The following is an 11,260-nucleotide window of genomic DNA, read 5'->3' on the forward strand; positions in this document are numbered from 1 at the left end:
CTAGCAGCCGCAACAACAGAGGCAAGACGGCGAGAGCATCATGTGGCTGCTAAGCTAACCCACGTTCTCTGAGTATTTCTACGGGTGAACTTGCGCTGTATCCGCAAAACAGATAGACTGGAGAGGCACGCAAGGGGGATGCCGCCAGCGCTAGACCCTAAATTCCAAATGCGTCGACTACTTTAATTCGGAGCGATGCGTACCCCGTTGAGCTAGCTGGTTTCAGCAGCCTCGAAAGAGGAAAATTATCAACGGCCTACAGAGCAACCGTCAGTCCCGCTATTAGAGCAGTGCTCGTAGCACTTCCGGAGATCAGAAGTTGTAAGGTTGCTACAAGGAATATACCACGTGCTGTCTCTTTGTTTGGCTTTCTAACTTTTGATGCACTGCTTCTCAGATGCCAGTATTCAGAGGAAGAAGCCCTCGCAGCAGCGCCAGCAGCAGAAGACAAGGGAGAAGGAACTGCAAACGGGAGGCTGTCTATGCGCAGTTTGCTGCGTTTTGCAGTTTTATTCAGCAAATGCCGCAAATACTTAGTCACTTGTATCGAACCTCCAAGCATTGATACACCCCAAATCAAGCAGCATTGCACCTTCCTTGGAGAGAAGACTAGCTCGCAGCAACCGCTGCCGCAACAGCAGCAGTACCAGGTCCACATAAATCCTGAGCGGCGTAACCCATTACCTTAATTCGAGAGTATATGCGCCTCTGACTTCCTTTTCGAGATAGATGATCGACAAATGCCTTACGCAAATAAGAAATACGGGGCTTTTGGCCACTGTACGAGTACAGCAGCAGCTGCTGCCGCGTGTGGTGCTCTTCATACACTGCACGCCTCCCCCCATATTCCGTAGGGTCGCCCTCTCGCTGCGTGTGTAACAATAGCCCTTTCTTCGCAGCACCAAAGCCAAAACCTTCTTCCCGAAATCTGCGCGCAGCGCAGCACTGCAGCTTTCTAGGCCTGTGCCTGCGCCTGCTGCTGCTGCTGCCGCCGAGTATTCCGGAAAGGCCTCCTTCCTTCATCATTTCTGCCGCGACAGCTCTCCTGCTCGTATCTTGAGAGGTCCTTCTTCGTCTCTTCTCCTCCTTGGGGCCTGCTGGCTTCCCGCAGCCTCCCTGCAGCGGCGCTGGCGCTTGTGCGCTGTGCTGCTGCAGCAGCAGCTGCAGCAGCAACTGCAGCAGCAACTGCAGCAGCAACCGCCAGTTGCGTTTTTTGCTCCGACGGAAGCGGCAGAGACAGAGCTCGTCGGCGCAACAAGGCTTTGTCTGCTTCAGCGACTGACTGCCGCAGTATTACGCGAGTCTTTGCGGGTTCATCCAATCTCAACAAGCACACGCTACACCTCAGCCACACCTCAGCTGCTTCGTTTGCAACTTGCAGTCCAACACCTCGCAGGGAGTGGAAGCGGGGGAAACAACGCCTTTCCCGTTAGGCATTCCTCCAAGGGCCTTTTTTCCTTCACAGTCGCACACCAGTAGACACCCTAGCAGAGGTGTCGTGACAGCAGCCTTCCAGCCTTCCAGCCTTAAAGCCTTGCAGCCTCGAAGCAGCAGCCTTGCAACAGCGGCCTTACAGCCTTGCAACAGCATCCTTGCAACAGCATCCTTGCGACAGCATCTTTGCAACAGCATCCTTGCAACAGCATCCTTGCAACAGCAGCCTTGCGACAGCAGCCTTTTGCAACAGCAGCATCCTTGCAACAGCAGCCTTTTGCAACAGCAGCCTTTTGCAACAGCAGCATCCTTGCAACAGCATCCTTGCAACAGCATCCTTGCGACAGCAGCCTTTTGCAACAGCAGCATCCTTGCAACAGCAGCATCCTTGCAACAGCAGCATCCTTGCAACAGCATCCTTGCAACAGCAGCCTTGCGACAGCAGCCTTTTGCAACAGCAGCATCCTTGCAACAGCAGCCTTGCAACAGCAGCGCCCTTGCAACAGCATCCTTCTAACAGCATCCTTGCAACAGCAGCCTTTTGCAACAGCAGCGCCCTTTCAACAGCAGCCTTTTGCAGCAGCATCCTTGCAACAACAGCATCCTTGCAACAGCAGCATCCTTGCAACAACAGCATCCTTGCAACAGCAGCATCCTTGCAGCCTAGAGAGGGGGAATGACGCGGGGTGTTACTCCCGAGTCTGTGGGCTTGGCATCGGGTGCCACGTGTCTCTCCTGCATGCAGCAGTTGCCAGGGGCCCCTCCTCTCTGCGCGAGATCTGTGTTGGCTGCCGACGCAGCGGGAGCAGGAGCAGCAGCCGTTGCAGCAGCAGCCGTTGCAGCAGCAGCCGCCGCCGAGGGTCCCTTAGCCTCTTCGTCTTCTCCCTCCCCTCCGCATCTCCCTTCTCTCTCCGCATTCCCTTCCCTCGGCTCCCCCTGTTCGCCTGCTGTCGGCGCAGTAGCCTTTGGGGGGGGGTTTAGGGGTCCTCTGCTGCGCTTCTCTGAGTGCAAGAGAGGTCGTTCGGAGAGCTGCGATCCGCTGCTGCTGCTGCAGCAGCAGCGACACCAACAGCAGAAGCCTTGCGGCGCTGTTTACGCAGCCATGTCGCTGCAGCACCCTCGAACGCCTCTCCAGTCTCCCGAGGAGGCTCCCGGGGAGTACCCTTTGCCGCAGCAAGCGGCTGCTTCCTTCTCGAACTCGGGGGGCCCCGGGGGGGCCCCCCTCACTTCGCTCATGACGCAAGACTCGAAGGCAGCCAGTCCGCTTCTGCCTCATGATCGCATGCACTGCACGAGGGCAGCAGCGGCTGCGGCGTCGCCGCCGCCGACTGCAGCAGCAGCTGCTGCTGCTGCTGCTGCCGCTGCCGCTGCTGCTGTCGACGTTCGCGCCGTGGTGATGAGTGCTGCCGCTGCTGCTGCTTTCTGCGTAGGCGGTCTGGATGCAGCAGACAAGGGCGGGAGTGCCGTCAGTCCCTTGGGGGGGGGGCCCCCCTCATGCCCCTTAGCGGACGCGGAAGGGGGGGGGGGCCCCTGGAGGCTTGCGCCTCCGGGGGGGCCCCCCCGCTTCCGCGGCTCGCGTCGACGGCGACAAGGAGCAGGGGAGGCTTCCGGAGAGGCGCGCGCAGGGGAGGAGGGGGAGCAGCGGCTGCTGCTGCTGGCAGTGCGAGGGCGAGGAGGTGCAGGGGGGTTGCTTCGACGCGAAAAGGCTTTGTTGCTCCTCAAGTCTTGGCTGCGGGAGAGGAGGAGGGCGAGACAAGAGGCGGTGAATGTGCTGGCAACCAGACGATTCGCGCCGCTAGCATTCCTCCCGCAGCAGACGGAAGCTTGACGCGCCACACCAAGAGAGCGCGTCGTCAGCAGCAGCAGCAGCAGCAGCAGCAGCTGCAGCAAGGCGCTTCTGCAGCAGCCGATCCCACCGATGCTGGCGCACGCACTGCAGGTGGAGGAGCTGGTGGAGACGGAGGCGCGACAGCAGCTGGCGAAGTGCAGGCGGGCGAGGAATTCTGGCTGAAGCCACTGGAAGTCGTCGAGCACTGCGGAATCCGGAAGTACTTGCCGGAGGGGCCCCTCTCGGGGGATCTGCCGCAGGTCGAGGGGGGGGCCCCCTGCGGAGTGCGCTCCGAGAACGCCTGCGGGGGGGCCCCCGCGGGGGGGCCCCCCTTCCCCCCCTTGGGGGGCGGCGGAGCCTGTCAGAGCGGCTCGTGGACGGAGGCAGTCATGTTTCCGACGGAGTGGCTTGGTCGCAACGGGCGAATCTGCAGACGACACGGCTTGTTGCGGGGATGTCACCGGGGTGTCTACGCAGTCAACTTTCTGCGCGAAGACGAGGGCACCTACCGCTTCACCGTTCCCTTTCTGCTCACGAGAGCGCCTCCTAACGCGGAGTACCGTCTGCTGCTGCCCAGACACACGGTAACCTTGCGGCACAAGGGCAGCAGCAGCTGCTGCAGCTGCAGCAGCAGCAGGAGCAGCAGCAGCAGCAACAGCAGCAGCAGCGCCTCCACAGCGTCCACGGCGACTACTCGCAGCAGCAGTGCGACGACGAGCCGCAACTCCCCAGGCGGCAAGGCGTGCGCAGGGGGATCGGCTCTCCCCGGAGCTCCCCTCGCCGCCGCCGCTGCTGCCGCCAGCAGCGGCAGCGGCAGCGGCAGCAGCGCAGCAGCAGGCGCAAAGGGGCCTGCAGCGGCGCACTTGTGCTGCTGCGCAGGCTGCCCAGCCTCGGAGACGATCGTCTCCAGCAAACCCGCCTACCTGCTGCTGTGGCGATACAGCGAACGCCTCTGCCCTCAAGATCGCTGCATGCGCTGGTTCTGCGTTTGCGCGGCTTTTGTGAAGGTCAAGTGGTTCGGAGCAGCCTACGAAAGAGCGTGTCAAGAGCAGCAGCCTCACCTCAACAGACACAAGACTGCCGTTCTCGATGCGCTCGCCAACATCTCGCCCAAGAGAACAGCTCTCCTCAGAGCGTGGTGTCTTGCCGGCTGTCTCGAGTCTACCCTAAAAGAACTTGGCATATCAGACTTTCAGGTGCGAAGCGGATGCCTCTCCGCGAAAACGCAAACATGCCCTCACAGACATGCGCCTCTTGCCTGCTTCTTCTGCCCTCGTGTCTGTCCTCCTCTTGCCTTTCCCCCCTCAGTCTCTCAACCTCCACTCTACCCACCACAGCGCTCGAGCTCCTCTGTCTCGCCTCACGTACCTCCCCTGCTTTATTCCCACTGCCAATTTGCTCACGCCCCTCCACCTACCGATTTTCATATAGACATCTACTTTCGTAGACATCACATATATATACATATATATATATATATATATGCGTAGATATCTGTCTCTTTGTGTGGGGTCTATTGTACACTTCAATAGGTGAACTGTAGATGTATATATAGATAGGTGTGTAGATATCTGTCTCTTTGTGTGGGGTATATTGTGCAATTCAATAGGTGAACTATAGATGTATATATAGATAGGTGTGTAGATATCTGTCTCTTTGTGTGGGGTATATTCTGCAATTCAATAGGTGAACTATAGATGTATATATATAGATACATGTGTGGATATCTGTCTCTTTGTGTGGGGTATATTGTGCAATTCAATAGGTGAAGTATAGATGTATATATATAGATACGTGTGTAGACATCTCTCTTTGTGTGGGGTATATTGTGCAATTCAATAGGTGAACTATGGATGTATATATATATATATATTATGTAGATATCTGTCTCTTTGTGTGGGGTATATTGTGCAATTCAATAGGTGAACTATAGCTATATATATATATATATATATATATATATATATATATATATATATATATATATACGTATGTAGATATCTGTCTCTTTGTGTGGGGTATATTGTGGAATTCAATAGGTGAACGAAATACGCAGCGGCCCCTTTCAGGGGTTCCCGGAGCCGACACTGACAGACGGCGATCAAATCGTGGAAGGCGTCCTTCGTGTTCTTACGGAGCCACTAGACAGCCATCCGCAGCAGCAAGAGCAGCAGCAGCAACAACAGCAGCAGCACTGGATGCATACGCAGCAGAAGCACCAGCAGCAAAGCAGAGGGAATGCGGTCCAGTCTCAGCTCGCCGCGATGATGCCCTCGTCTGTACAGAGGGTGCGGTGAGACGCGCGAGAGAGCCTGGGGCCTCCCTCATTTGGAGGGGCCCCTGGGGGCCCCCTAAAAAACAAAGCCTCATTTCTTCGATCCCCGATCGCATGTGTGGCTGCAGTGCCTGCGCACCTCAGCCTGCAGTTCCTGCTCTTTCAAGGCACTGGGTTGATTGGGGGCTCAGCAAGATGAGCCGTGCTGTGCATGCATGCGCGGTTATGTATCTGGAAGGGGACCTACAGAGCCTGACCTAGATCTTTTGTAACCCACTAACCGCATGCATACACTGTCTATATATATACCTGTACATGTATATGTACATGCATACGTATGTATACACATGTATGCCCCACGCCGCGGTTCCGTGTCTGTTCACGTTTCTATATATATATACATATATATATATATAGAACTTGGGGCTTTGCACGCCTCTGTATTATTACGTAATGCCTATTGGGGTAGCCATCAGTGGCCGCAGACTCCAGGAATCCCTTATTATTACTTAGGCACAGCAAGCAGTATATTTGTGCGATGCCCCCTTACCCCTCCCTCCCTCTATATCCCCCCAAATCTACCTCTAGCAGGTCTCCCCGCCTTTCTACACTCTCGTGCCTGTCCCTCACACACTGTATATCTGCATGTGTATGTATGTACACGGCTATATGCATGCATCAGTGCTAGCGCCAACGCGTAGATCTATTGATGTACGTATATACATGCTGTGACGTCTGTACGGAAACAGAGGCCTCATTGTGGAGCAATCCTGCTGCGTTCATGGACGTACGTTCATGAACGATGTTTAAGGCACTCCTTCTCTCTCTGGATCCCTATGCATGCAATTCCGTGCACACATATATACACAGTGCATGTAAACATACATATGCACTTCTCGCTATCGACATCTACGTACTGTGGCTGTACGCTGAGGATATCCACGGGACCCCCTAAAGGGTGACGCAGAGTGTTTTGCAGTTAGAGGAAACCTCGCCGCCTTGCTGACCTGACTGCAGCTGTTTGCAATAATAGTGGAAGTATTGAGCTTTGGGTTTGAACCTCCTCTGTTTTTCAGTATATTTGGGGTGTATGTATGTATATGTGTGAGTGTGTCTGTCCTCCTCTGTGGTAGATCCATAGATAGGGAGCAGTAGCGTGCAAAGCGGCGAACTAGCTAGGCTGATACGCGAAGCTGTCTCTTCTTGCATAGCACAGAGTGGCTTTAAGGGTAGGCACTGCACACGGGGGCATGTTAAAACATTGCGAAACGGCAAGCCGCTCAAAAGGCCAGCGGATGCGGAAGAACACGCGTCTTGCCGCCTCGCGACGAGTTGACCTACCAAGGCACCTTTCAAAAAGGCAGGGATAACAGGGATTTTGGATCCTGATAGGGGTGTCTCGGTGTGTCGCAGAGCTGCCCATTCGCCTCCCTTTGCATGCAGACATGCGCGGAGCAGAAAGGCATTTAGTGTGTGTGCTTCACGCCGCACTTGAGGCGCTCCCCTGCCTGCACCAGACCCTTCTCTTTCTCTCTCTCTCTCTCACAATTTGCTCTCTCTACTCTCTCTCTCTTTCTGGTATCTGTCTGTGTAGCCTCGAGGGGTGTGACCTCGTCTGTAAGAGGCAGAGAGAAGACGGATCTGGATAGGAAGAAGAGGTGGTTAGCCCTCGACGCGCTTGTGGTACCGATGAGCCACGTGCTTCTCCCCATCCTTCGTGATCACACAGTACTGCACATATACACCGCGAACAAGCAGCGCAGTTGCTCACAATCGCCTCCTAGGCGCCCTCGTCGGCACAAACTGCTGCTGCTCTTGCAGCTCGCGCTTGCGGCACTCCAACGAATCTAATGCGCCTAGACGAAAGAAAGCCTCGCCTACCTGAGCCAGCGTGATAGGCCCCCTCTCTTTGCTAGAGGGATCTCTGTCCAACAAGATGCGCGTGATGTAGAACGTTCCTGATCGCAAGGCAGCCAACCGCACAAGCCTTCTTAGGAGCTTCGAGCAGCAGAGTTTCATCCCCGCAATGCACTGGGGAGGCGCCAGCCGACAAACCTCCTCCTTCCCCCTAGACACACGGCATTTCGGCTTAGAAACACCGAAGAAAACGTGACAGACAGCCCGTCCGCTGCATCCACACCACTCGACCTCAGAAGCTTCCAACTACGCCTTCCCCTAAAACGTTCGCTGCCTCGTGTATTTGCCGAATGTCGAAGGCAGGTGCTTCCCGCATCCAGACATACACATTTTTGCACACTACGCATCTACGCATGCCACCCCACCCCCTCCCCCTCTCGCCACGCAAGGCGATGTGTCTTCCGCCCCCTGCTATTTTCACTGCTGCTGGGCCTAGGGATGAATATCACAGACCCCTTCGCATTTCGTATTTAACAAAGAGAATGCCGTCGATCTCTGCAGCCAGGAAGGTTCCGTCTTCGCAGCCAGACGCCATGTGACGCAGAGGGGCATGAGGCACTAGTTCTTCCATCTGCACGGAATTCACGGAGGAGACAGCAAAGGCTGTGCATGGCTCATGGAGGGGACCCCTTTTTGCGGGAAGGGGACTGAAGAGGTGTTAGCTTCCAGCGTCCGTTGAGCCGTGCAGACTCCAGCCTCTCAGAATACGGCCACAAGGATGACGACGGGAAAATTTAAACGCACAGGATACCCTTTTTTCTCGATGCCGTCAAAGAGAATTGCTCTGGGGCAGTCCGCATGAAGAGCTCCATGGCAAGTGACCTTTAAAAGGGGCCCGCCTCCTTCGCTACTACCAACATTGGACGCAGACTTTTGAGTGCTACGTCCCCCCTTCTTGATATAGTCTAAACGAAGGCGAGGAGCGTTCAGGTGCAGGGAAAATTCCCATGCCGTTCTGTCTCGGGGGTCCAACCCAAAGAACTCTGTGATTTCGCGCAGTCCGTCAGAACTGAGGAGGAGGCAGACAGAACGCAGAAGAAGTGCATGCAGAGAAGCGCGGCACGAAGTGTGTGTAAGGGTAGTACAGAAGCCGTTCCGTTAGAGACACACACACACACACACGCAGCCACACACACACACACAGCCACTTCAAAGCACAAACTGACTGGCTTGCAAGAAATCTGGCAGGCCCACAAGAGAGCTCTCCTCACACACACGCACGAGTCAGCACTCCCTGCCAGGCGTCTGGCTGTGCATGTCGCAGCCTCGGTTCTTCCCCAAGAATTCGCCTGCTACGAGGTTTGGATCTCACGGAGAGAGCGGCATTTTTCGGGGGGTCACGCGGGTACACAGGGGGAAGCGGGGAAAAAGGCCAAATTCAGCGATGCAGTGTCACACTAACACAGGCTAACGAGCAAGCTTTGAAGCCGAAGGGAGTGCAGCTTCAGCTAAAGGGTTTGACGGCTCTGGAGTTTCGAAGCTTCGGACCAATGGTCTGAACGCGCCTCACCGATGGTCTGCAATAATAGTCCATTCGCCCGTCAGTCCTTCGTTGTTTTTCACGCAATGTGTACACAGCTCTTGGGGAATTTCCCCTGCGCCACAGCACGCCTCAACACTGCTCGCGTCGCCCTCTAAACCCCGCTCGTTGAATCACGACAAGCCTGCTTGCTGCTAGAACCAACAAGTACAGGGCTCAAAAGCCCTTTCTCAGTCAAAGAAGCCCAAATAACGCGGAAATACCAGTAGAATTCATACCCTCTTTGAATGCATCTCTCAGGGAGCTCATCTTGGAGATGCAGCCTTTCGGGTATTCGCAATCAGGTTAGAGGCAAACCTATCTCTGCGTTCTGCACCACACATCACCGACTTTGCCTCAACACAACATTTGGAATTTGAGGGAAAAGCACAGGGGCAGCAGTATCGGCGTTTCTTTTTACGTGCGCATCGGCAGACACCGTAGGAAGCAACGACCTATGAAAAGTCGCGCGGACCCCGTGAAGTGTCTGGAAAATTCAATGGTCTGAGGGCCGATCTCGCAGCATGTTACACAAAAGCTTTTTTCCAGGAAACGCTGTTTGATGATTTTGTTTTATTGAGAAACAGAGCTCAGCGAACAGCGACCAAAGGAGCTCAGTCCACGCGCCCCCAGCTGCCAGTACAACTGCTCGGCGTGGCTGGTCATCGAGCAGGCAACAGATCGGGCGAAAGCCACGAAATAACTCATGAACAATCAAAACACTGTACTTTGCCGTGTCTTACAGAGGTTAATCCAACGCAGTCGTGCGTCGACCGTGAGTTAGCCTACCGGTCGGACGCAGGAGCTGCGTATTCAAACGTCCATACACCAAAACCGCTGCCACTCTTCCTTATTAGCACGAACTCTACACCATAGAACATCAGGAATGTAACGTGAGAAGAAGGGCTACAGTCAGAGCAAGCCCATGCCGCGCGCTCGCAGACTACATTGTAACAAACATGCTGCTAATGGCTCTGCACACCTAAGACTAAAAAACGTGGGGAAAGGAGTCTCGCTACCCTCTTCAGCATACGCTCCTCTATAAGAAGTTGTTGTAGCTCATCAGCTAGGCAAGTAAGCGCCCTGTAGATACATTTGCTACTTTGGGATGTTTGCAGAGAACTCTCTAAAGGTAGGAGGAAGGGATGCAACACGAAAAACTGCAGAACGAGGAATCCACCCAAAAAATACTTTGCTATATACCCTGTAGATGCTGCGCCTTCAGGAAAATCGAAACTTGGTGCCTTTATGATTCAATAAGTATGAGTGCTGCAGCAGGGGTTTTTTAGATATCTTTCCAGAAGAGGGGTCAAGGCTATAAGTGTCACTTGCTGCTGAACACCTGTGGGGATTAGAGAAACCTTTCATGACATAGGGTGTAACAGCCTTGAGTTTACAGGTGCAACGCTTCCTCCAAGTTCTCCGTCCTACAGACACTAAAATCTATGTTAGTGCAAACTATGTGAAAAATTATCGATTTCTTATCGAGAAGAACTCGATAATTCTCTTCCCCAGCACCCTTTAAGCTCCCGAAAAGAAGGAAGAGGGACAGCCATAATGCGCTTCGCTGCACCCTCTTGGCAATCCGCTCATCCACAGCTGGTTGCACATAGCACTTAGCGCCGGTGTAAACAACTTCGCGCTTGATTGTATCAAGCTCACTGTGGTGTGCAACAAAACAAATATCAAGAACAGACGAACCAACTAGTCAAGTCTTTCGAGAGCTTAGTGAATACAAGTGGGTAAAAGGGGGTCAGTGTAGCCTAGTCAATACATCGTCCGCTGCATTTCACAACACGCGCCCTAGTGTTCCGTGCTTGTCTGGTGAGACAAGCTGCATGCAAAGAAGCAGGAAAACTCCCTTCCAAACGCCACTTTCCAAGAGAGCCGAAACGTAGAAACACTGCGTACGATGAAAGCGAAGTGACCATACTATCCAAAATACGAATAGAAGGGAAAATATGAACACAACAACACGATAACTAAAACTGGACGAGGGAACGATTCCACACAAGTACGGCGGCGCGAGGCCTCGTTTTCCCCTGGAGCATTGAATCTGCGAGTCTCGCGCTGCGAGACAACTAACGGCAAAAAGAGAATAAAAACACAAAATAGCTTAGCAGTAGTAGCGCGCCTCATAGAGCACTCTGGGTATGCAAATACAGTTGGTGCATAAGCATTGTCTATTTCAAAGCCCCAAAAGGGGCATAAGCTCAATTGTAGGACAACATACCATAGAGTGCCTGCGCACAAAAATAAGTGTAGAGAACACATTACAAATAACAAT

General features: G+C 54.0%; 2 protein-coding genes across 2 annotated transcripts; one reads left to right on the forward strand and one right to left on the reverse strand.

The window, feature by feature from the left end:
- Positions 1-2,110: 2,110 nt before the first annotated feature.
- On the forward strand, positions 2,111-5,452 carry LOC113146522 (protein alan shepard-like; the record flags this gene model as incomplete). Its single annotated transcript, XM_026334077.1, is given in 7 exon segments — positions 2,111-2,310; positions 2,416-2,827; positions 3,277-3,309; positions 3,548-3,801; positions 3,873-4,059; positions 5,302-5,412; positions 5,414-5,452. Coding segments are annotated over 7 exon segments (1,236 nt in total), but the record flags the coding sequence as incomplete, so codon positions are not given.
- Positions 5,453-6,436: 984 nt separating this feature from the next.
- Positions 6,437-9,243, reverse strand: LOC34623699. The gene is made up of 8 exons (XM_026334078.1): positions 9,213-9,243; positions 8,965-9,049; positions 8,366-8,463; positions 7,908-8,012; positions 7,419-7,495; positions 7,205-7,268; positions 6,725-7,045; positions 6,437-6,600 (listed from the first exon to the last, which is right to left on the reverse strand). The coding sequence occupies exons 1-8, from the start codon at positions 9,241-9,243 to the stop codon at positions 6,437-6,439; spliced, it is 945 nt and encodes a 314-aa protein (XP_026189863.1).
- Positions 9,244-11,260: the final 2,017 nt, after the last annotated feature.

This window comes from Cyclospora cayetanensis, unplaced genomic scaffold, assembly GCF_002999335.1.
Source record: "Cyclospora cayetanensis isolate NF1_C8 unplaced genomic scaffold, CcayRef3 CcayRef3_contig_354, whole genome shotgun sequence".
Taxonomy (NCBI): Eukaryota; Apicomplexa; class Conoidasida; order Eucoccidiorida; family Eimeriidae; genus Cyclospora; species Cyclospora cayetanensis.